At 47.4% G+C, this 26,454-nt stretch overlaps 1 protein-coding gene across 6 annotated transcripts in view; it reads right to left on the bottom strand.

The window, feature by feature from the left end:
• LOC115097983 (granulocyte colony-stimulating factor receptor-like) overlaps nt 1-26,454 on the bottom strand; it is a 151,307-nt gene that overhangs the window by 89,688 nt on the left and 35,165 nt on the right. For 5 of the 6 annotated variants that reach the window (XM_029614208.1, XM_029614209.1, XM_029614213.1 and 2 more), the window contains exons 2-3: nt 21,488-21,618; nt 3,905-3,981 (exon numbers count right to left, since the gene is read on the bottom strand). In XM_029614208.1, the coding sequence (XP_029470068.1) occupies nt 3,905-3,981; nt 21,488-21,489 (79 nt within the window). In that variant the 5' untranslated portion in view covers nt 21,490-21,618. The remainder of the gene's footprint in view (nt 1-3,904; nt 3,982-21,487; nt 21,619-26,454) is intronic. The other variant, XM_029614210.1, reaches the window with a different exon arrangement.

The following is a 26,454-nucleotide window of genomic DNA, read 5'->3' as shown; positions in this document are numbered from 1 at the left end:
CTCTGCCAGAAATGTAATATTACTCTAGGCTTCAAAGTGCATACCATCCTCAGGCTAACGGACAGGTGGAGAGGACAAACCACACCTTAAAAACCTTCCTAAGGGCCTTTATCAACGCTCAACAAGACAACTGGGCAGATCTCCTCCCGTGGGCAGAATATTCCCACAATTCTCATGTCAACACGGCCATGGGCTCCTCCCCATTCTTAATAGTTTATGGAGACAACCAGCTCCCCCCCACCCTCCCACTACCACTCTCAGTTGCCTCACTGGCAGTCCAGCTAACGGCTAAGAAGCTGCACAACCATTGGCTGCAACTGAGAGGATGATCCTGGAAGCAGCCCTTCATGCCAAGAGAATGATGGACCAGTAGAGACGACCCACTCCAAGATTCAAGTCAGGAGATAAGGTCTGGCTGAGTACACGCCATATCCGTCTCTGAGTTCCCTTGATGAGGTTGGCACCATGCTACACTGAACCATTTCCCATCTCCCGACAGATTGGCCCTGTGTCCTACCAACTGAAGCTACCATTTTCACTAAAAATCCATAATGTTTTCCACATGTCCTTGCTCAAGCCCTTAATCCTTTCTTGGCCATCTCGGAGGGTGCCAGAACCACCGGAAGAATCCGCTGAAGAGGACCACGTTTTCCAGATCAGGGAGGTTCTAGACATACATCGGAGGAATCGAAGGTGGGAATATCTCATCTCATGGGAGGGCTTTGGCCCTGAAGAAAACATGTGGGAACCCACCTCCAATATTTTGGATAAAGAATTACTTAGTTTCACGCCTCCCATCCATGGAAGCTCAAGCCCTCAGGAAAGAGGCTTACCGGGTTGGCCGCACCGGACTGCAACCGGCCCCGCATACCGGCGCGGTGGGGTACTCTCGGCTCCCTTGTCGTGGCGGGGAACCCCTGCCAACGTTCCTCATCGTCCGCAGCCAGCTCCAGCCCCACTGTTCCCCCCCTACATGCCGCGTCGGGGAAGCCATCCTCGTAGCAGCCTCCAGCCAGCTCCCTAGGTGCGTGTGCGTGCCTCTCTTCTCATTTTAAAGGGCCAGCAGCGGGAAAATTCCCGCGGCCCTTCCTGATGACGTCAGACCTGGGGGCCTATTTAACTCCGGCTCCTGCAGCCACCAGACGCCTCAGCAACAGGTTGAACTCCATTGGAGCTGCTGGTTGCCGTTTTCCTGACTCTGTGTCCTTATGGATTGTCTTCTGGCTTCTGACTTCTGGCCCGTCTGTCTGATTCAGAGTTCCTGTCTCCATGCCCTTTGGATTGCCTTCTGGCTTTGATCTCTGGTACGTTCTCTGCACGCCGCCTGCCCTGACCTCTGGAACTTGCCTGGCTCTGCCTGATCGCCACCTGCCCTGACCGTGGACTGTCTGACCTCCTCTCGTTATGGGATTCCTCTTCATCAGAGACCTGCACCTAAGTCCAGCCAGCACCAGCACCCAAAGGGCTCAACCGGTGGGGAACGAGGGCTGGTAATGGTGAAGGTCCAGTTGGGTCTCTACACCAACCAGCTGCACCTGCCGACGACGAGGACCTGCAGGGGTTCCCCTTGTAGGTAGCGCCAACCTCATCTCAGACCAAGGGTCCACTCTGTAACAGGAGGCATCACCAGTGTTGCTGCTGCATAAGGATGATGCAGAAAAAAACCTTCCCATTCTGACGCTCAACCTTCCCATTCTGAATCCAAACCCTCTGAAACCCCTTCATGGTGCATAGTTCGCGCCCCTGTCTGTGGCATGCTTGCTTGTCTGAGGAATGGTATTGCGGTGGCACATCAGGCCGAGTGTTCCTCCTCTGCTGTGTGGGCACAATCTCTGCTTCAACACAGGATGCTGAACAGTTCCACAGTTGAAAGCAGCAGTCAGGCCAGACCAGCAGAGGAGGAAGACATGGCCTGATGTGCTGCCACAATCCTACTTCTCCTTACAGTGACTAACTCTGGGAGAGGAAGAAGGGACTTATAAGAGAAGCTGGAAAGGGTGGAGGGAGTTAGAGAGCCTGGAGGCTGGGGAATAAGGAAAAGAGATGGTGGGGGATGGGGATAGTTTTTTGAAACAGGGTGGCTGGAGGGGAAAGAGGGGAAATAAAGATGGTGATTGTGTGAAAGAGGGAGAGGCTGGGGGGATAAGGGAAAGAGGTTATGTAGTGTGTGAGAGGGGAGAGGCTGGAGGGATAAGGGAAAGAGGTTATGTAGTGTGTGAGAGGGGAGAGGCTAGAGGGATAAGGGAAAGAGGTTATGTAGTGTGTGAGAGGGAGAGAGGCTGGGGGATAAGGGAAAGAGGTTATGTAGTGTGTGAGGGGAGAGGCTGGAGGGATAAGGGAAAAAGGTTATGTAGTGTGTGAGAGGGGAGAGGCTGGAGGGATAAGGGAAAGAGGAGATGAGTGGTTGTGTGAAACAGGGGAGGGGTTGTGATACAGAGATTGGAGAGGTTATGGGAAGGGGGTTGGGAGATGGGTGTGTGATGGAGGGGCTGGGGGGAGGTGTGACAAGGGTTGAGGAGAAGGGGGTATGTAATTGGGGATTGGGGAATTAGGATTTGTATGAAAGAGTAGCTGGTAAAAGGGTGGATGAGTGTGTATGTGTGATTATGGGCAGGTGTACAGGGGCTAAGACAATAATTGGGGGAAGGGAGAGGATGGGGGTTGAGAGAGAAAGAGGGTAGGGACCAGGGGTTGGGGTGTGAGGGGGAGTAGGGCTGGAATGGCAGGTGAGCCACTTCCTTCTTCTGCCCTGAGATCTCTGCCTCCTTCCCCACAAGATCTCAGGACCTTCCTCTATTCACCATCCCCAATCTATAATCCTTCCTTCTCCATCCTCACTCCCGTCCCCAGTTCTCCCTTTCTTCCCATCTACCCATCCTCCTGCTCCCCCATTCCTTATCTCTCTCCCTTCCCTTTCTCTCACTCCCTGATTCCCCCATCCCTCTACCCCCTCCTGCCTGAGATCCTTTCTTCATTCCCCACCCCTGAGATTCCTTATCTCTCCAGCTCCAGACCCCTCTCCCTCCATCCTCCCAAGCACCGATCATTAAGATCCCTTTTCCTTTAAAAAAAAAAAAAGCAAAATAATTAATTGGACACAGAAATGTCAGAAAATGACTATTTTTATAAAGTTAAAACAAAATAGCATTATTTAAATTGCAAATATATGCAAACTTGACACAGAATTTTTAAAAGTCTGCCACAGAATTTGCCAACTCTTGCTGCAGAATCTTGAAAATTCTGCCACGGGAAACCGGAGGCTCTGGCCACAGTCCTCAGCTGCGGTGTATGTGGTAATCTGGGGCGGGTTGTCCACGAAAGGTGGGAGGGGGTGGCGTGCAGCATGTCTCTGTCCATGGATGGGCTTACAACTATTTTACAATACTCTTAAACACAAAAATATTATGGAGTAGCACTCAGTCCCCCTATCCTAGGAGAATCTTTTCCTGCAACCACAACTAATTAACTCATCTCAATTACACAAGTCCTATATTTCCCCATCCTTGGATGAGCTTAACTGCTAGTTAACTATATATTTGAAAAGGCTAACATGGAAACAACGTTAATTTAAGGTCAAATCCACATGCAAAATAGCCTGGTTCCTGATAGGGTTCACCAAGTAAAAGTAATTAACTCTCAATATACTATCGCATAAATAAACAGTGTATAATACTATGCATCTATTGTGCATATTCTGGAGGCATAAAATTTTACAAAAAACAAAACAAAACAAAATTTATCAATTAACAGATACAATATAGAGGAAAGAGCAACATGATAGGATGCAGCAGATTACAAAGAAAGCATCATTTTACTAATTTATGACCAAACTTTTCAGGTAAGATTAGAATCCCTCTGGACCACTATTAGAAGGTGATAAACAAGCTCCCGGCCTTTTCCTTACCTGGATGGGATATACCAGGGGAAAGAATTGAGTATATCATGAATATTGGCCACATTTTTTCAGGCCTGGAGGAAAACCTGAAACAAAAAAAAAAAATAATAATAATTAGCAGGAGACATAGTCACACTCATAGCTGCCAGCTCTGTCCCCTTTATGCTTTGCAAGGCCATCTTCGGTGAGAGAGGGGCAGATCTAATCCTGTCACACTAGAAGTCACTGTTAATAGTGCTTGCCTTTCCCTCTGCTCCCTCCATTAGGGGGGATATGAGGGGTGTTCCAGAGCGGCACAGCCAACCAAGCAGGAGGAGCCCAAGCTGGGAACTGAGCCCCCAGCGATCTTTATTTTGCAGTGAATTAATTGAGTGCTTGTGAAAGGTGACAGACTGAGAGCGCTTGGCAACTGAAATCCTCCATTAAAACCCCAGAACAGGGACAACACATGCCATGGTAATGCCAGCTGAGCTTCCCCACATCGCACTGCCAGTTGCCTGACCCTTGTCTTCTTCGGGGGGGACCGCAACCAGGAGGGAGAGAGCAATTCAGTCTCCAGGCCTTTGGGGGCCGATGCAATCCAGTGTGCTCAGCCGAGCGCACTGTATAACCTGCAGTTGGATGAGAGTTGTATAGGCGCTAAGTAATCCCCTTATGTAGCGCCTCTGCAATACTACCAACTCAGAGTGAATCTAATAGCGCTCATCACATGCAAACGCAAGTGATTGAGGCTATTAGTAATTCACTCCCGATGCAAAAAAAAAAAAAGTGCAGCGATCAGAAATTAACGGCTGCCTGGAGCACCTGGCAGTCAGGTGCAGGAAACTGACGCTCAACTGACAAACGTCCCTTTCCTGAACCCCCTGGCTGTGTGGCTGTGCGGCGTTTAGGAACCTAATCGGCGGACGGCAGTCGCTAATCGGGTTCTCGTTAACAAGTAGGCGCTAGGGGTGTACAAGCTGACTGTTCATTACCCGCTTTCTGCGCATATTTATTGCATCAGCCCCTTGGTCTTTCTTCTCGGACTGCCAGCAGTGCTGCCCATTAGGGTCACCTTGATGGTGATCTTTTAGAGACATGGACAGCTCACTGCTGGGAACCGGACTCAGACCACCGACTCAGATCACATCCAGGCCCATTCAGTAAAGTCCGCTGGAGAGATGGCGCTCCAAGGCGAGCACCCGCTCTCCCAGCGCGCGCCCAGGCCACTCTCCTGGGCGCGTGATTCACTATTTAAATTAGGCCCCGCGCTAATAAGGAGGCGCTAGGGACACTAGCGCGTCCCTAGCGCCTCCTTATTGGTAGAAGCCGTGGCTTCAGCAGTCAGATGCTTAATTTTACTGGCGTCGGTTGTTGAACCCGCTAACAGCCATGGGTTCGGAAAACAGACGCCGGCAAAGTTGAGCATCCATTTTCCAACCCGCAGGCAGATTTTTTTTTTTTTAATTTTTAATTTTTTTTTAAAATTTTTGGGGCCTCTGACTTGATATCGCTATGATATTAAGTCGGAGGGTGTACAAAAAAGCAGTTTTTTTCTGCTTTTCTGTATACTTGCCTGCTGCCGTCTGAAATTAATGCCTGCCTTTGGCAGGCGTTAATTTCTGAAAGTAAAATGTGTGGCTTGGCTGCACATTTTACTTTCTGTATTGTGGGTACTAACCAATAGGCTCATCAACATGCATTTGCATGTGATGAGTGCTATTAGTTTGGGGGGGGGTGTTGGTCGTACGTTTTCCACGTGGCGGCCAAACGGTGTGCTCAGTTGAACACACCATTCTGTATTGGCCTGATAGGTTGCCAAACAGCTTTTAGATGGCGATGACTTTCAGTCACTTCTGACCTGAGCTGGATACGAACTAGTGACCTAGAGGTGAATGGCTGGGTTACCCCTGTGCTGCTGAGTTCATGAAGCCATCCAGTCCTCCAACCCTAGTGACAGAACGGAGCATTATCCCTAAGGGATGAGCCTGCCCATCTCCCACTCCCTCTCTGTTACGAATTCAGAAGGTGGACTCCTGTTCCGAGGTAGAGTTGGTGCTACCCAAACGGACAGAGAACCAGTTAGGTTTCTACCGTCGGAGGGCAAGGCTCGGTGAGATGAGTGTTGAAAGAAGACTTCACCCTGGAAGCTCGTGATCCCCGCAGGAGGAGCCTGTAGGGATCTGGCCGCTGGGACTTACGGAATTCCCTGAAGACTACTGAAGGTCTGGACGCAGGCGCCTCCTGCAGGTCATGGATTCCAGATGGCTGGCACCTTCAGCTGGTCGTAGGTAGTCCAGGAGTAGAAGTCGAAGGAGAATCCAAAGCCGGTCCAGGGGTCGAAGTCAAGAGAGTGGTCCAAAGCCAGTCAAAGAACAAATGGGAGAGAGGTCAGAAGCCAGTCCAGGAACACAGGAGAAGAGTCCAAAGCCAATCCGAAATCAACTCCAAGCACTCACCACAGCCAGTACGAAGGTCAGGAGCCAAAGAGTCAATCCAGCGAGGAAGGAGGAACAGAAGCGGGACGAAGAACCAAGCGAGACCAGGAAACCAGGCACAAGCCTCAATACCAAGGCAAGGTCTGAGGAGTAGACCTTGCCTTAAATACCTAAACCTGAAGGAGGAGTCTCATGAGGGAGCCACGACACTTCCTGTCGTGGCCCCTTTAAATCCTATCTTCAGCCGTGCACGCGGCTCTAGGAGGCCCGGTAGGGGCGGAGTCATCAGGACGGCGGCCATCTTGGACGCGGCACAGCCACGAAGAGACTTTCAGCGGCGGCTGCCGGATCCTGCAGGGGTCCCCAGCAGAACCAGACGCCGTGGGTAGGTGACCGGCCCCGGTTGCGGACCGCTGCGGCCGGCGGTCATAACACTCTCTCCCTGGGGGACATCTAAACACTGATGGACCAGTCTCACTTCTCAGCCAAGTGCTATTTTATTTTTTCTTTGTAAGTAAATGGACAACCCACCACAGGTTCTTTGTCTGAAGAGATAAGGGGAAGCAGCACTGAATTACAAAACACAACAGTTCAGCAGGGAGGCAGCTTTCTGACAACAGCACAACCATCTCTGCTGAGGGAGGAAACTCAGCAGGACAGGAAAATAAATATGCTAAAATAATTATCAGGGAAGGCTGCTCACTCACTGTCTCCCTGGAAACCTGCCACAAGGAAAACCCAGGCCCCCTCCCTCTCTTAGGGGTATTGGCATAATGCAGGGCTGCAGGTGAGGGTCTTTTCAGCAAGTCTCAGTTTAGTGTTTCCAGGGATGCTGTTCGGCCCCTTCCCAGTCTTTCACTCCCACTCCCCTCTAAATCAGGGCCGGTTTTAAGGCTTGTGGCACCCATAGGCACTGCCATGGCAATGGGAGCCCCTCTGAAGCTGTGCTGGCACAAGGCACCCTGGCAAGCAGAAGCTGGTTTCTCATTGGCCTGGATATTTGGTGCCTTCAAAATCTGGCGCCCTGGGCAATTGCCTTATGTTGCCTTTGCCTAAATCCGGACCTGCTCTAAATCCCTTAACCTTTCACAGCCCTCGCCCATCTCTTTCCTCCATTCCCATAGCACCATATACCAGCCTTCTCTTCCTTCTCCTCCCCTTTCCCATTCCCCCCCCCCCCCGTCCTGCTCTCTGCTCCGGTGCCAGACTTCTCGTCTAGTGGAATCTCTGTTACTGTTAAGTGAGTACAACGCTACCGAGTCTCTCGGCTCTAAGGGATCAGGTACTCGCTCCTCGAGGGCCTGCTCTCCCTGTCTTCGAGCTTCTTCTATTTTTACATTGGGACTCTGAATGTTTATCTTATTGGGTGCTCATAACTCTCAATCTCTTTCCACTACAGCACTGCCTTGTAGAGGATCCGCTGTTCCAGCGTTCTGTGTGAGATGCGCCCAGCCGGGCTCTACAATCTCTGGTGGCCTTTTCCTTCTTTGCCATTGATTTGCTGTCTTTAACTCATAACATAGAAACATAGAAATGACGGCAGAAAAAGACCAATTGGCCCATCCAGTCTACTCAGCAAGCTCCCACACTTATATTCCCATACTTATCTGTTTCACCAACCACCAAGTTCAGGGCCCTTGTTGGTAACTGTTTGATTTGAATTTCCTGCCATCCCCTGCCGTTAATGCAGAGAGTAATGTTGGAGTTGCATCAAATGTGAGCATAAGGCTTAATGGTTAAGGGTAGTAACCACCACATCAAGCAAGTTACCCCTATGCTTGTTTACCCAGACTGCACAGATCAATGCCTTGTTGGATGTTGCCTGAATGTAAATCCTCTTTTCCACATTTCCCCCAGCCATTAAAGCAGAGAGCAATGCTGTATATGCATTCAAAGTGATGTATCAGGCTTATTTGGTTTAAGGTAGTAACCGCCGCAATAAGCAAGCTACCCCCATGCTTATTTGTTTGCCCAGACTTTGTTGCTCAGTCCTTGTTGGTTGTTGTCTGAATGCAAACCCTCTTTTCCACATTTCCCCTTGCCGTTGAAGCAGAGAGCAATGTTGGAGTTGCATTAACCATGTGAAGGCTTATTGAGTAAGGGTAATAATCACCAGGTAGTAGCCTCCATTCCAGCAAGCCACCCCCATGGCTCTTCTCTTCATTCCCATCCTCTAGCCTTTATGGATCCACAGTGTTTATCCCATGCCCCTTTGAAATCCTTCACAGTTTTAGTCTTCAGCACTTCCTCCGGAAGGGCATTCCAGGCATCCACCACTCCACTACAGTCTTTATTAGGGACAAGTCTGACATTTGGGGGCATATCCATTATGGGAGGTCAGTTCTCAAACTGCCTGCATGAATGCAAAGTCCACGGCTGCTTTTTAACTGCAGGCTTTGTGCCATTTCTTAAAAGGTGGGCGGACTTCTCTCCTTTTCAAAACTCCCTCCTCCCCCCCCCACCCGCGGAAAAAGTACCCGCAGACACTTGCACCCGTTCCCCATTGAAACTAACACGCGAAGATTACAAAATGCAATCTACGTACATGCTGTTCCTCCTCTGTCCTAAACGCGCCCCCTGGAATGCCCCCTCTCTACATGGGTAAAAGTGTGCATGTGGGAGAATGCATAGAGGAAGGGCAATTTTTGGAAATTCTATTTATCTGGGTAAATGGCTTTAGAAATGTGTTCTCCCCATCTGCAAGCACTATATGGTGCACTCATTCTATATGGAGATGGCTCCTGTGAGCAGACTTAAAAACACTGTACTGCTGAGTGCATTACTCGTTGCATTTTAAATATATAAAGCTACAGATTCTAGCTCAATGTGGAGGATTTGACTGCCAGGATTAAGCAGGGACCTGTTTCATAACTTTAGGACACTGGGGATTTTAATCTTATTGTTTTGTGCTTGTACTAATTATATTTATAATTGTCACACTAGAATATTATGAATTGCACCAAGACAATGACCAACATAAAGTAATTAGCAATTAAAATATTCCAATTACTTTAGAATTTAGAGTCATGGAGACACAGATAGAGAGAAACAACCTCCTGCAATAGATTTCGGTAATTTTTTTTCTGCCTTAAAATTCTTTCCTGTAATTAGTGCATTAACGTCATCTCATCGTCACACTGTGGTGTCGTTCTGAACTCGTTTTATTAAGAGGAGAAAGCAGCTGGGACACTGGGGGCATCATGAATCTCTTATAGATCAAAGGGCAGCAAGTCAAGTCACAATTTACAAAGCATTTCTAACTGCTAAACTAGGATACGTTTAAAAGAAAAGAAGCCAGCACTCACAACAGTCTGGTTTGGTGGTGGTGGTGGTAGTGGTGGGGAGAAAGGGAGGAGGGAGGGTGAGGTTAGTGTCCCATCGCCCCCACCCCTTCCCTTTGTACAGTGGAGACATCTACTGGCCAAGCTCAGGATACACAAATATTTGGTTCCGGAGGGAGCCACGGCCCCTGGGGTCTTGATTGGATAAGATGAGAGGGGAAGGGGAAGGGGATTTTTTTCTCTCAAAACATCATGGGCTTTTAGAGAGCAATTCATTTCCTCATGTCTCTCTACCATTCATGACTGGCGTCATCAGAACAAACTTGCTCTTGATGTCACCAAAACTGAGATTATGATTCTCTCTCGATTTCCATTTTCTCACATTCCAGAAAAAAAAAAACTTGCTTTCAGAAACCAAAACATTCCCATATCTAAAGCAGTTCGCAATCTCGGACCCCTCATAGACCCTTCACTCTCAATGCAGTTCCACATCAAAGCCTTGACACAGGTTTCTGTTTTACAAACTGTGGCTTTTACGTTATCTAAAGCCTTTATTGGACCCTAATGATTTTCGCACTGTTCTTCAAACCTTAATTTTCTCCTACTGCAACTCTGTTTTCATCATGCAGTTAAGAAAATTATTCCTTATCTGCTAATTTTCGTTCCTGTAGTACCACAGATCAGTCGAGACCGTGGGTTATGTCCCCCTTCCAGGAGATGGAGTCAGAGCAAAAACTGAAAGGGCACCCTCTCATAAGCTGGTGCACCCTCTGTATCCCTTCAGTATAAAGCATATCAAAGCAGAAAACTACACTTGGCTGGATCAAGTCAAAAAACGGAATTGCAAACATGTATGGGAAAAAAACATGTAATGAACTTTGAATAACAACAACAACTTGCAAAAAGAACTATCAATCCTTTACAATTTGCACTGAATAAGCTGAACTGAGCATTCGAGCAGCAAGACACTCCCAATCCCAGAAAATTCTTAGTGAGGGTGTCTGGACTGCTCTGTGGTACTACAGGAACGAAAATTAACAGGTAAGGAATAATTTTCTTTTCCCTGTACATACCCTGATCAGTCCAGACTGTGTGATGTACCAAAGCTTCCCTACGTAGGGTGGGCCCCGGATAGCCCTGATCGAATTACCTGAGCGCCGAAGGAGCCAAAAACCGGTGCTTGGAGATTCAACCGATAGTGGCGCGCAAACGTATGCAAAGACTTCCAAGTAGCCGCTTGACATATCTCCTGCGGAGAGACCGCTCGGCTTTCTGCCCAAGAAGCCACCTGAGCCCACAGTGAATGAGCCCGGATGCCTTCAGGTGGAGGACGCCCCGCTCCAATATACGCTGACGAGATTGCTTCCTTTAGCCAATGTGCAATGGCGGTTTTAGACGCCTTGTATCCCCTGTTGGGACCGCCCCACAATACAAACAGATGGTCCAATAGACGGAAATCATTCGTCACCTCTAGATATCGAGGAAGAACACGCTTGACATCCAATTGTCAAAGCTCTCTGGAATCACCATCAGCGAAGGATGGCAGTTCCACCAACTGATTCAAATGGAAGTCCGAGACAACCTTTGGCAAAAAAGATGGAACAGTGATCAAGGAAGCTCCAGAGTCGGTGAAAAGGAGGTAAGGCTCACGACAGGATAATGCTTTGATCTCTGAAATCTTGAGGGCAGAGCAAATAGACACCAGGAATACGGTCTTGAGAGTGAGATCCTTGAGCGAAGCTCTCATCAGGGGCTCAAAAGGCAGACCTCCGAGTATCTGAAGTACCAGATTTAAGTTCCAAGAAGGTGTCACTGAAAGGACTGGTGGCTTGACATGCTTCACCCCCTTTAAAAATTGAACTATGTCAGGATGAGGCTCCCTCCAGGCGAGGGACCATGGCCCCCTAGAGCAGCCACCTGAACCCTCAGGGAATTGTAGGCCAGTCCTTTTTCCAAACCTCGCTGTAAAAAGGAAAGTATCTGCTGTACTGATACTTGACATGGGAGAACATGCACCGATTCACACCATGCCTCAAAAACTTTCCAGACCCGGACATATGAGATGGATGTGGAAAATTTTCTAGCCTGAAGAAGGGTGGAAATAACATGCTCTGGGTAACCTCGTTTCCTCAGCCTGCGCCTTTCAAAAGCCAGGCCGCAAAACAAAAGCGATCTGCCCGGTCGAAAAATATGGGACCCTGGTGTAGGAGATTTGGCAAATGTCCGAGACGAAGAGGACCGTCCACTGCTAGATTGACCAGGTCCGCAAACCATGGCCGTCGAGGCCATTCTGGTGCTATCAAAATCACCGACCCTTGATGACTCTCTATCCTCTGAAGCACCTTCCCCACCAGGGGCCACGGTGGAAACACGTAGAGCAGGAGTCCTCGTGGCCACGGTGGGACCAGAGCATCCACGCCTTCCGTGCCGTGCTCCCTTCTGTGACTGAAGAAGCACAGGGCTTTCACATTCTTTTGGGTGGCCATTAGGTCCAGATGAGAGCCACTGCCTCCGCGGAGAGTTCCCACTCCCCCGGATCTATGCATTGGCGGCTCAAGAAATCCGCTTGGACATTGTCCACCCCGGCTATGTGTGAAGCTGCCAGGCAGCAGAGGTGGAGCTCCACCCACTCCATCAACTTGTCCACCTGCAGAGAGACATGTCTGCTCCTTGTTCCTCCCTGGTGATTTTTGTACGCCACCATGGTTGCATTGTCTGAAAGCATACGTACGGCTCTGCCCTGGCTCAGGGGGAGAAATTGCTTCAGTGCTAGGTGAAGTACCCTGGTCTCCAGGTGATTGGCCATGAAGCTTGCAATGTTGTCCATTGTCCATGCGTCAACTTCCTCATGCACACTGCTCCCCAACCGGAAAGACTGGCATCCGAGGTAACAATGATCCATTGGGGGATCTCCAACTCCACCCCGTGTACCACGTGATCCAGATTGAGCCATCAGATGAGGCTGTGATGGGCAACCTCCGGCAGTGGCAGGGGTGCCTGAAAATCCTGGGACACCGGCTTTCAGCGGAAGAGTAACACCCTCTGCAAAGGATGCATATGCGCAAAAGCCCAAGGCACCACATCTATAGTTGAAGCCATAGAGCTGAGAACTTGAAGGTAGTCCCAAGGTGTCAGGAGCGAGAGGCAATGAAAACATTGCACCTGGAGGAGAAGGGATCTCGCTTGTTCCTGGTGGAGAAAGACCTTGCCCACATTGGTGTCGAATCGCACCCCTAGAAAGTCAAGCGTCTTTGAGTGGGTAAGATTGCTCTTGGCAAAATTGACTACCCATCCGAGAGAGTGGAGAAGATGCAGGACCCTGCCGACTGACTGTTGGCACTGGGCATCGGACTTCGCTCTGATGAGCCAATCGTCCAGGGTTGGGTGAACCAGAATCCCCTCTCTCTGCAGGGTCACCACCACCACTACCATTATTTTGGTGAAGGTGCGGGGGGCGGTCGCCAGGCCGAAAGGCAGAGCTTGAAACTGATAATGCTGGCTAAGGATCTTGAAGCGCAGAAAACGTTGATGATCCTTCAGAATATGGATATGAAGATAGGCCTCCATCAAGTCCAAGGAGGCTAGGAATTCCTTCTGGTGCACGGCTGCTATCACTGAGCACAAGATTTCCATCCTGAAGCATGGTATCTTGAGAGCCCTGTTGACCATCTTGAGATCCAGGATTGGGCGGAAAGAGCCTTCCTTCTTGGGACTACGAAGTAGACGGAATAATGGCAGAACCCTTGTTCCACCTCCGGCACTGGAAGAATAGCCCCTAAGCCGAGAAGCCGTTTGAGCGTCTGGCGTACTATCCCCTGCTTCTTCAGAGGACCGCAGGGAGAGAAGACAAACCTGTCTCTAAGGGGTCGAGCAAATTCTAAAGTGTAGCCGTCTCTTAGAATATCCAGGACCCATTGGTCTGATGTAATCTTGACCCATTCTTCGAGGAAAAGAGACAGACATCCTCCTATCTTGGGAATCGAAGAGTGGGCCGGCAAGACTTCATTGGGAAGGTTTGGACGTTGCTCCCTGAGAGAGGGTATCCCGAGCTGGTCTTCAGCCACGAAAGGAATGAGACCAGGATTGCGACCGGGATGAGGGTGGCCTCTGATTCACCGGTCTGGACTGTCTAAACCACCGCTGACCTTGGAACCGAGTCCGGGTGGAGCTGAATGTTCTGGCACTCCGACGACGATCCTCCAGTAGCTTATGTACCTTATTTTCCCCTAAGGATTTAATCATCTGGTCCAGATCTTCCCCAAACAGCAATTTCCCTTTAAAAGGTAGGGAACCAAGCTGGACTTGGAAGAAGTATCCGCCGACCAATTGCGTAGCCAGAGGAGACGTCTAGCCGATACCACTGAAACCATGGACCTGGCTAGCACTCGGAGGAGATCATACAGCACGTCCGCCCCATAAGCTATTACAGCCTCCAGGCATTCTGCCTGTTGCGCCTCGTCTGGAGGTAGCTGCTGAGCACCCAATAGCTGTTGGACCCATCTCAGACCCGCTCTCTGCATAAGAGAGCTACAAACCGCCGCTCTGACACCCAAAGAAGAGACTTCAAAAACTCTCTTCAAGTAAACTTCCAGCTTCCTGTCCTGTACATCCCGCAAGGCGGCGCCCATGGTTGTCCTCTTCGTAACCGCAGACATAGATGCATCCACCTTCGGAACCTTGAGAAGTTCTAGGAAGTCCTCCGGAAGTGGGTAATGCTTGTTCATCGCTCTGCCTACTCGATGAGATGCCTCCGGAGCCTCTCACTCCCGGGAGAGTAATTCCAGGATCATCGGATGAGACGGAAAAGTTCTGGCTGGAGGGCGAAGGCCTGCCAGGATGGAGTCCCCCTTCTTATCTGCCGTCTGAGGCCTGGGGGCCCTTGAAGAGGGGTCAATATCCAATTCGGCCAAGACATGCGGAATAAGGGGGTCCAATTCATCCCTCTGAAAAAGCCGCAGAACTCGCGGATATCTCCCTCCAGTTGCGAATAGGGCATCTGATCATCCAGATCAGGGTCCTGAGGACGGGTCGGGTCCGGTGTGACAGAAGGCGAGACCACCTCTGACACGTGAGGGCCCCTGAGAGCCTCCTGGCCCTTGGAGCAGTAATCCTCCTGGCCCCTGGGACAGTGCTGTTCCTGTAACACCCAGAGGAACCTCTGGGGCTGGGGTAGCTAGAGTATCCCCCAGTCGGGGGGCGAACGCTGGGTCCTGCTGCTGACTCTGTCTAGCCAGATATGCATTATGCATCAAAATGATAAATTCTGCCGAAAAAGGCTCAAGCAGGGGCCCAGGGGGTCCCTCGGAGGTGGCTCCGTATCTGGGAGGTGGACTGGGGTAAGAATCGGTGGGGAGGGCGAACAGCCGAGGTCTGCCGCAGCGTCTGGCTACGGTGGAGCAAGCTTCCCCGATGACAAAATGGCAGTTGTTCACGCATTGCCCGGGAACAAGGCCGGCCTCCCTGCAGTCAGGTGTGCATGGCCGCGAGCAGAAGGGCGTGCCCCTGGACTCGTGGGCCCTTCCCCGCCGAGGAGGCACCTGGTACAGAGCCCTGACTGGGAGAGCCACGATCCAAGCTCTCCACAAGCGCCACATCAGGTCAGCCGCAGCATGGGGGGAAATTAGGTAAGTCTCCAAAACCTAAAGTCACCCCCGAATCCTGACCATCGCTGAGAAAAGCGAATGGAAGGCTCTCTCTCTTTTAGAAAGCACTGACCCTCTGAGGAAAATCAAAATCCCCTTCTACTTTTTTTTTTTTTTGTAAGACAGAGGAATGTCGCATCTCTGTCTGTGTTGCCCCGAGGGAATCAGCTTCTCAGTGCAGTGGGTCTTGCGAGCGGGGAGGAGAGGTTGGACCACCAACGTGCACCCCTGATAGGTAGCAAAACCTCCAAGAAAAAAATCACATTGAACTTACCCCAAAAGTTAAATAAGAGAGAATTAGCAAGATAAACAGCACTGACAGATCAGTCTGTAAGCTGTCGCTGCAGTAAGCTCTGAGGAGGAACTTAAAGGAAAACAACCTTCCTCAGAACAAAAAAACTACTTTCTCTAATATTCTTTTTATTTTATTTTTTTTTTAAACCTGATCCATCCAAATGAGAAGAAAGAAATAATCAAAAGTCAATCTATTCTCTCAAACTAGAAGGGAGAACGTTAGGTGAGACTCATCTGCTGGAGTCAGAGGAAATACTGAAGGGATACAGAGGGGCACACCAGCTGATGAGAGGGTGCCTTTCAGTTTTTGCTCTGATTCCATCTGCTGGAAGGGGGACATAACCCACAGTCTGGACTGATCCGGGTACGTACAGGGAATGTCTTTTACAGATCATTTAAAATTCTGCAGCTAGGTTGCTAACTGGAATCCCGATATGTGACCACATTTCTCCTGTTTTACAGGCACTACACTGGCTTCTGATTTTTAATCGAATTCAATATAAACTTGCTCTCAACCATTCATGTTCTTCTGCACAATATTTCATCACCATGGATTGCAACTGGGTTGAATATCCACACTCCCACTAGAACATTATGATCCTCGAAGCAAGGACTACTGGAGGTTCCCTCACCAAGAGCAGTCCACTTGGAAGAAACTAGAGAGCCTGCCTTTTCCACTGCTGGCCCTCTCCTTTGGGACTCTCTTCCAAAGGAGATAAGATTAATTATAGAACCAAAATTTTTCAGGAAAGCTCTGGAAACCTGTTTCAAAAGGCATATTCCATCTAAGCTCTCGAGCACTCCCATCATGTGCGCCTTTTAATGCTTTCTGATGTAATTAGTGTTGTTGTGATTGATTTGATATCATGTTTTGTTTGTTTTAATCTGTTTTATTATGTATGTTTTTTGTGCCCTTCCTTGAATGTAGAAAGGGTGGATAATAAATATTTCAAAATAAATAAAATCTCTCTGGGTAGCTGAGAATGAAGGCTCGTGGTGCCATAGCCCTAGTAAAGGCAAGCTTGGGCTTCCAATTCAATCCAAAGAAACAGGAAGAAACTGCCAAACAGAAAAAAAAGCAGTTTTAAAGTGTTTACCAATTATAGCAGAATACTTAGATCATTGGGACGATATCTGTCAAGTACGTGCACTCATCACCTTGTACATGAAACCTGCTTACTTCTTTAAGATTTCATGCAAAAGTCACTTACATCATGCTGGACTGTCTGCAGCTGTAAATTTGTCTGGTTTTCTTTTAATTCTTTTTTTCAACGCTCCCAAATTCTGAAATACTTTATTAATTTGACTCCAGAAGACTTTTTAATGTCAGAAGTGCTCGGCTTTGATTTGTGGTTCCCGACGAGCATTTAGACTGTTCTTTATTATTTATTTAAATTCTTTTAATATACCGATGCTCAAGACCAGGTCTTATCGGACCGGTTTACAGTAAACTAGGGGTAACCAGTTAACAGAGCAAACAACAACAACAAGAAGAACAAAAAGTTACATTATAACAGGGAATGTAGAACTAGGCTGTTAGAGAAAAAATAAGTTAAACAAATTCTAACTGGAGAGAAGGGCAAAGGAGGAGAGGGTGCTTACAGGATAAGAATTATGTACAGATTTACCTAGTATATATGAAATTAAGCAAATTTACAAATTTACATAGTGTATATGAAATTAAGCAAGTTATAAGATAGTGCAATTAGTCGGGCAACAGTTCCTTTGAGTTGCGGAAATGGACGCATCCGTGAGGTAAGAGACTGTGTGGGTGACCCTGAGGCTTTTTTAGGGGTAAGCTTGGGCGAATAGCCAAGTTTTTAATTTTTTTCTGAACGTGATATGGCAATGTTCCTGGCGGAGATCTGGCGGGAGGGAGTTCCAGTGAAGCGGTCCAGCAGTTGATAGTGCCCGTTTTTCAATAGAGTTGTGAAAAATGGATTTTTTGGGGGGAACTTGGAGGGAATCTCTGTATGCAGATCTGGTGGGTCTTGCAGAGGAGTGTGGTTTGAGGGGTATGGTAAGTTGGAGCGAGGATTCTTGAAATAAGGTTTTGTGGATAATAGTAAGTGTCTTGAAGAGAATTCTGTAGCGAATGGGTAGCCAGTGAAGTATTTTTAGAATCGGGGTGATGTGGTCCATGCGGCGGGAGTTTGTGAGGATCCTGGCTGCGGCGTTTTGCAGCATTTGAAGAGGTTTGGTAGAAGAGGCCGGGAGACCAAGTAAAAGCGCATTACAATAGTCTATCTTTGAGAATAGTATGGCTTGAAGGACCGAACGGTAGTCATGAAAGTGAAGGAGAGGTCTTAGTTGTTTTAATACCTGTAGTTTGTAAAAGCCTTTGGTGGTGGTGTTGATGAATTTTTTAAAATTCATTCTGGAGTCTACGAAGGCTCCAAGGTCTCTCACTTGATTTACTAGAGGTATGTTAGTATTGATGGCTAGTATATTGTTATCATTAGGGGAAATGATTAGCAGAAGAAGGCCCCACGATGTTCACTATTATATACACAGGCCTTTACATTTCCTGTATTAATGCACTATGATCTCCGAGTCATATCTGAGCAGCTCACTGCTTAAAATCCCTCTTTTCATGCACAGAGTTACTACACGGAAAGAAGAAGACAGGCAGCTCTGGCTAAGCTGCTGTAAGCCACTGTCCTACATCTTACGTTTACTGTTCTGTTGCCACCAAATAGGGATTTCATGCCCCAGATACTTTTTCATACGTGAACTAAGCAGATGTTAGTGGAATGCCTTTGAGGCGGCAGGGCGGCATCTGCAAGTCTTAGGTTTTACGAGGCAACAGCTGGATGGGAGGTCCTCTGACTTCTGTCACTATAGCATGGGTTTCATTTTTCAGTGAGTCCGGGGGGGATACGAGTGATTGGCAGTGGCCTTCAGCTCACAGTGCCATCTTGTCCATTCGGTGACGTGAACCCCTACCACACCTGAGTGAGTGAGGCTCATCGGGCAAAGCAGAACCTTAGGCCTCTCCTATCCTTTCTGCCTTTCTCTGGTTCTTGTTTTCCTTCTCTCCAGTCTGATGCTGTCCCGCAGGGACTAACTTCATTTTTTTTCCCCCTGTGCTGTAATAGCTGAAATTATTTCCCAAAACTCCAACGGGAAAAGAATAAATTGTGTTTCTGTGGTTGTTCAGTAATAAAACCTTCAAAAACACAATAAATCCATCTCCAAGCTGCAGGCCTCGTGTCATTCAGATTTAATGTATTGTAATTAGGAAGCAATCCCCACTGAATTATAAAATCTCAACGAACAAACCTGCTTTTATAATAAATTACCAACAATTGTATTTCTCTGATTCAATACTATTTCTGCCTTGGATCTCTTTTTAAAGAGCTACTTATGATACTGTAAAGTTTGCCCATGCTGTTAATTCACTACTGGTAAGTTAAGATTTACTGGGTCTCTGAAAAGGTAACAAAGGCTGATGAGAGCCAGGAAAGTCGGCACCCAGCAAAAAACCATGTCAACACTGTAATGCTCAGTCAGGAAAATGGTAGCTACCTGATATCCTGCATATCAAAGCTGAAACTGAATATGTGAGAAATCAGTTTATATGGGATGAAACAGGTTGACTCTATCTTACTGCAGTCAGAGCCTTGTGTGTATATATATATATATCTATATATATAATGACCCACACCCATGAAGAAATAGCCAACACAAAACTATAAGCTGGTTTCACATTACCTCCTCCAACTCACCTAGGCAGATGAATAATTAAACAAACATCATCAGAGGTAATTTTCTAAGTAAAAAAGGTACCGGCTCTGGTTCAACAGCAGCCTCTACCTTCCACTTTTTCCCAATGGGGAACAGGAAGCAAAGTTAAAAAATGTTCTGGGTTGGTGACCTGGCAGAAAATCATCACTGGTCAGTAGCTTCCCATGAAAAGTTCCTGCCTGTACTGAAAAGCTGCAGAGTTGTGGTCTGCCCCCCCCCTGTTACCACACACTCAGTCTTGCATTATCTGCTGGAACTGGCTCTAGGACAAAACTTGTCACAGGTGCGTCTCCCTTCTCCAGCCATTTTTTTCCCTCTTCTCTCCCTCCTGCAGGCATTCTTCCTTGCTTTTCCTTCCCTCCAGACATTCTCTCCCCTCTTTCTAGATACTCCCACCCCCCTTCTCTCCCCCCTTCCCGCCAGACATTCTCTCACCCTTCAGACATTCTTCTTCCGTCTCCCCCCTCTGAAGGCATTTTTTTCCCCTCTCTCTCCCTCTCTTCATTCTCTCCCATCTCTCCTTCCAGGCACTTCCTTCTCCTTCCCCTGCTCCCCTAACTTTCCAGGCACTCTCCCCCTCCTTTCCCCATCCCCATCCCTGCCCTCCATCAAAGCATTCACTCTCTTGCTCTCGGGGATGGGGCTGGCTTTGCAGGCTTCCCACAATCTTTGGGCCCCTCACTCCTACCTCTACCTGATGGCTTTTCCTCCTTCTGCCCATGTTAGCGGACTGATCCAGGACTCTTCTCCTTCTCCTAATTGCTTGCTACCTCTGGCTGTTTGCTTGCAGCCCATGGCTGACTGCCACATCTACCTGCCCAGGCCTGGCTGCCCATGCCTCCTCGTCTGCAGTCGGCACCTGCTGAGCTGGCTACTACTTCTCCATATTTATTAGATTTATATTCCACATTTTGGCACTTCAAAGCAGATTACAGTCAGATACTGTGAGGTATTTTACTATAAACCTAGAGAATTTACAATCTAAAGGACTTTCCTCCCACTCTCTCAGGCGGATGCAATACCGTGCCACTCAGGCTAGCGCACGGTTTAACCTGCGGTTGGACGCACGTCCATAACCCCTTATGCAATCAACCCATAGCGCTCATCACATGTAAATGCCATGGTGATGAAGCTATTAGCTAGTGCTCCCTTATGGAAAAAGTAAATGTGCGCCTGATGTGCACATTTTTACCCTAAAAAATTAACGCCAACCCCAGAGCTGGCATTAAATCTTGAGGAACCCCAAAAGTTTACAGAAAAGCAGAAAATACTGCTTTTCTGTGGTTCCTCTGACTTAATATTGTGGCGATATTAAGTCGGAGGAGCCACAGAAAGCAGCAATGTGAAAAAAGAAAAAAAAGTCTTGCCGGTGGTCAGGTTAGGAAAACAGATGCGCGATTTTACAAACGTCCTATTTTCCTAACCGGCGCAGAGCCACTTCTCCTGGGCGCCTGATGTCATGGACGCGCCAGGGATGCACAATTTATCCCTACCGCGTCCTTTTTAGCATGGCAGCTCATTTGCCTATTGCATCGGGCACCCAGGAGAGGTGATTGTGCGTGCGTTAAAAAAAATGTTTGTCCAGTTTGGACGCAAGTTTTTAGGGCGTCAGTATTGCATTGGCCTGTGTGTCTGTGAGAAAAATGCTTGGTAAATAAGGCCTTAAATTTGTACTTGAGGCAATAGAGAGTAAAGTGATTTGCCCAAGAAGCAGCACTGAGATTTGAACCCTGACTTCCCTGGCTCACAGCCCACTGCTCCAACCACTAGGCAATGCCTCCATGCTCTTGCCTTGGTGCTCCTCCTCCTCACTGGTGGCCCTCCTCCTGGCTTGCTACTTTTCCTGCCCACCCAGCTCCTCCTCACTCATGCCCAGCACTCCTCCTGTCCTGGATTGGGGTCTGCGGCATTGTGCCCGCTCCCCACTCACGGCCTGCACTCTCTTAGCACCACTGAGTTTTCTCCAAGTCTGCCCTCTTAAAGGTGCAGGGGGCGCATAAGCCAGCAGCAACTCCAGTGCTGGCAGCTGGGCTGACTTGCTCTCCTACATCGGGGCTACATTCCAGCCAGCACTACCGCTGTCTGGCCCACTGGCTGACCAATCCAATTGCCAATGTCAGTGGTGCCTCATCTTGCTACATCCCAGGTGACTTGCCTAATTCGTCCCACCGAAAGGCTGGCCTTGGATGAAACAGAATAATGGTAGCTTACATAAAAGCAGTTCTTCTAAACCATTTCCAAAATAAGTGTTGTGACTGAGGTTTACGCTTCCAGAGCTGGAACCGTGAAGACAGCTTTTGTACCACTCATCACTCTTATATGATCATCCACAGTGACTCTCCCTGGAAAAAAAACCAAAACAAATGTGCAGATTACAGGCCATCAGACAAATTGTGCCCAAACAGCACTCATTAACAATTCAAGATGCTGCATATCCCCCCCTCCTAGCTCTAGGCATTGTGTTGCCTTCTGCCCAGATCCTCTGTGGTTCCTAGTAGGAAACGCAGCTTCAACTGAATAGGACAGGAGCTGCTTGCAAACTCCCCGTGGATCAATACTACCATACCCTTAAAGAATGAAACAGTCACCATATTTACACACCCTCTGGCTAGTACAATATCTAACCAGTTTCCCATTTAACCCTCATGCATTTTTCAAGTATTTCTGCTCGTCATTACCTTTCAATTTTAAATGAACAGAATTTACTGTACACATATAAAAAAAAAAAAAAAGAGAAGTCAGTAATGATGGTAAGAGAAAATGGGAGACAGAAACCTAATATAAAATTAAGCAATTCCTTTGAAAAAAAAATTAATTCACACCTATCTCTGGAAATGTCAGATGTATCGTATTGCTAGCAATTATTATTTGAAAGAAGTGTGAAGTCTTTCCACTGAAAATTCAGAAAGGGGTGAAGCTTAGATGCAGACAGATGTTTAGGATGTGTCTTAAAATTATTTATTTCTAATCTCACTTTTTGTGTTGGGTTAGAAAGGTTTCAAGTTAGTTTTAGTTTGTTGATGTTGTCAGATCACATATTGAGATACCAGTGCAGCACATCTGCCAGTACAGACTCAAGAACCCCCCCCCAAAAAAAAACCAAAAAAAACAAAAAACTAGCACCAGGCCTGGATTTGTCAATAGGCACATTAGGCCATCTGGGTGAGGGGCAGCAGGCTGGCTGAAGATTTGTTCCCTTTCATCTGGGCTGAACCTCCTTGAGCAGAGAACAGCCCTCTGTTTCCTCCAGGCAGCATTCAGGGAACAGGACAGCCTGTAGCAGACAGGAACAAAAGGGGATCATTCTGGGGAGATTAGGAGGGGCTGAGTAGAGATCACTGGAGGGTGGAATGAGAGGGGTATCAGCTGGGAGGGGGTGGGGGGGAGGGCGTATGTCTGTGTGTGAGAGGGGAACAAGGGTAGGAGGGCAGTGCTTGTGTGTGTGAGAGAGAAGGGATTGGTGCCAAATGTATCTGTATGCCATTCTGGGTGGGAGGCAAGGAGAAGCAGGACACGAGCATGGTAGGGACACCTCCCTCTTCTCCCTACCCACTGCAACTCACATTCTGTTATCCAGACCCTCGAACCTCCCTTCCTCCCCTCCTACCTCTCCCTTCTGGAACCCACTCCCCCACCCTTCCTACTCACAACTCCCCTTCCCAATCCAATAACCTCCCTCTTTTTCCCTCTTCTTCTCCATCTCAGCTTCCTAATCTTCTCACTTCTCCCCATCCCTAGTTCTTTCCTTCTCATACTCCCCCCCCCCCCCCTTCTCCTTGCCCTATTCCTGATCCTCCTCTCTCCCTATCCCTGAGGTCTCCTCTCTGTACTGATACCTGAGATCACTTTTCATCACCCAATAAACATAAAATAAATTATACTAGTAATTATAGCATAAAAGGACTTTATTTGTATAATGTAATATAAACGATGGAAATGTTTTCCCCATTTCCTTCCGAATTTTTAAATTTTTGCCACAGGAAACTAGGGCACTCTCACCTTCTGCTCCCTGTTGTCCAACGTTGGTGGGTGGGGGGGGAGGGAGGGAAGTGGGAGACAAGGTAACAGGGGGGCAACACCAACAGTGCCTAGGGATGCCAAAATCCTAAATCTGTCACTGACTAGCACTCATTGGCCTCAACTCTGCAGAACTGATATTAGAAACCTATGAATATGACAACAGAAAAAGACCGTATGGCCCAGCTTGTTTATCTGCCAAGTTTTGTGCTGCAAGAAAAGATTATTTGACTTGGAGCCAGTCCAATGATAATCTTGGGCATTGCTTTCTGAAGGACCTTGCCCAAGTCTTCTGCTCCCTTGGCTAGCAAGAGCTAGGAATGCTGCATATTCATGTTGATTATTTATGCATTACAGCTATAAAATAGTGGACCATTTGTGAGGCTATAGTGCACTCAGATATTCCCTGCAGCAACAACTTTCCTTCCTCTCCTAAGCAAATGACTCAATCTATTTCATGCTAAGAGTGACTGCCTGTAAGCCTGAACACTCGGAAAATCACGAGTGGCTGGGAGCTGTGTGTTACTCCTGCTAGAGGCCAGATGGAAATAATAGAAAAGCAAGTAACACAGCTGGCCTGGAACTTCACTCAATGGGAAAAAAAAATATCTATCTTTGGTATTTGATTCTGTGGTCAAAAAGAACAGGATGTTAAATGATAAGTCAGTCCAAAGAGAAAACTCCCTACATACATAAAGCCAGATTATTACTAATTTACATAAACATTATGGGACTTGTGTTTGTGACACTAAGATGAGATAAGTTCTATATGCAATTTAAAAATGATAAAAAAAGTTTTGATTTTTGCCAAATGATTAAGTATAAGACAATGAAGGTCGGTAGACCGGTAGTGTCTATTATGTTGGCATAATATGTAAAATGATAAAAGTCTCCAGGCTTGGAAAACAGGTGAGAGGAAACATCGTCTGACTTTCTGGTGTCACAGGGGATGCTGAGGTATAGCTTTCCTTTACTGCAAATTAAACCCATGCCAAAAATCATCCAGCTTCAAAGGACATGTCATTTGTTTAACGTTTGCTAGAGTTTAAAAAAAACCTCATGACTAGCAGTTGCAAATTAGAAATTTTATTTTAAATATTAGAGGCGTGGGTGAAGTGAAATATTTGAACTCAATGGTTTATTACAGGAAGGAGAGCACACACACAAATTCATTTCCAATTAACCTTTTGTTGGAAACAGATAAGTAATATTAAAAGTTTGAGCAGACAATAAAACAAGTACTGTGAGAGAGAGAGAGAGAGAGAGAGAGAGAGAGAGAGAGAGACTACCTAGCCATAATGCCCTCATACTAGGTAGGTATTTATACCCCTATATGAAGCCCACCTGGTTACTCGAGGTGAGGTGTAGGTATTAGTGTACGGGTTAGGGGCCACTTTGAAATGCAGAGTGTGACGAATGAACAGAACAGTGCTCTCTTCTGAAGATTTGATGACCTTCGGAGTGAGGAAACTCACCCAAAGATGAGATTTGTGCAATGTTCTCTCAACCTAGCTTGATGGACCAGAGTTTGGGTAATTGCCAGGTTCTTGTGGCCTGGTTTGGCCTCTGTTGGAAACAGGATGCTGGGCTTGATGGACCCTTGGTCTGACCCAGCATGGCATGTTCTTATGTCCCTCAAGCTCAGGTTAAAGTAAATGGAGCATATAGCTGTGCATTTTCAGTGCACTCTACAGCATAGTCATAAGGAAATGGCTAATGAAATCCTGCAGCTCTCTTCTAAGCTGGAAGACTTAGAAAACAGGAACAGGAGGTCCAATCTTCGCTTTCGGGTCATACCTGAGTCTCCAGAGTTTGCTGATTGCATGCAAGTCATTACTATGCTGTGCACAGACTTATTACAACAAGGAACAGACAAAGTTAATGATAGCCCCGGAGAGTCCCTAAAGGTAAAGCTTGAACGGGCTCATAGAGTGATGGGGCAGCGGGCTCCTAATAAATCTAAAGATGTGATAGCCTGCTTTCATGACTTCCCTGTGAAAGAGAAGATTTTAGCATTGGCACGGCAGAGGGGGAAACTGCAGCTGAAGGGACATGACGTACAAATCTATGCTGACATCTCTCCTACTACTATTAAAAAACGCCAAGATATGAGACCCATTACTACTATCCTGATCAAAGAAAACGTCAGATACTGCTGGCTTTTTCCTTTTGGCATCAGCTTTACCTTGCAAGGGAAAACATAAAAGGCACAATCTGTACATGAAGCAGCAGGAATCCTTAAGGACCTTGGATATAGCGTGGCGGATTTGCAGCCATCTTCCTCACCACGTGCTGACCGCAGAGAGGAGCCTCGTTGGCAACGGATGGGAAGGGGGGGGGGGGGGGGGGAAGAGACTGAGGAGAACCCCTGACCCAGAAATAGCACAAGGAGCCCCTACTTGAACTAGTGTTTGTTTTGCAGTTTGGTTCTGTTCTTTTTACCGTGCTGCCTAGTAGAAGTGGAAGGTTTGGTTACATGTTATCTTTTTTTATATCATGCTGATGCTACCGAGTGGGATAGCGACTGGAAAGCTGTCTTCATTCACCCGTGTTTGGTGGGGGAACCCAAGAGCTGATTGTGGTTCCTATGGGGGAGGGGGGTGGGAGTGGGGCATATAGAGGATCTCATATATAAAAGAGAGATTTACCATGCTTTCTGTTTAAAGGTTCATTGGGTGCTGAGCTCCAAGTTGAAATGAGTCTAATTGTATGCTTTCTGATAGGGGGACTTATATCTGTTCCTCTTTTTTCTAGCCCTTTACATCTGTGGCATCCTTTCCTCAACCTTACTTACCTAGATGGCTATGTTTAAAGTAATGTCCTTTAATGTTAAAGGGCTAAATACGCCCCGCAAGCGTAAATTACTCTATAAAGATCTGCAGAGAGCTGGTATAGCCATTGCTTTTATACAAGAGACTCATTTAAAGAGGCGCTATGAACATTTAATGCGTTCTGATCTTTATCCTCACTAGTACTGGGCGCCAAGCTCCAAACTTGCCAAATACGCAGGAGTGGGGATTTTATTTCAAAAAGACTTTGCATTTGAGTTACTTGAATGTGTTGCTGACCCTCTGGGTAGATATCTCATGCTTATCCTTAACATTGCAGGGGAAAAGTACACACTACTTAATGTACAATGTACAACAATTCAAATTCTTTGA

This window comes from Rhinatrema bivittatum, chromosome 8 (assembly GCF_901001135.1).
Source record: "Rhinatrema bivittatum chromosome 8, aRhiBiv1.1, whole genome shotgun sequence".
NCBI classification, from domain to species: Eukaryota; Metazoa; Chordata; class Amphibia; order Gymnophiona; family Rhinatrematidae; genus Rhinatrema; species Rhinatrema bivittatum.
This window is presented reverse-complemented; position numbering and strand designations above follow the sequence as displayed.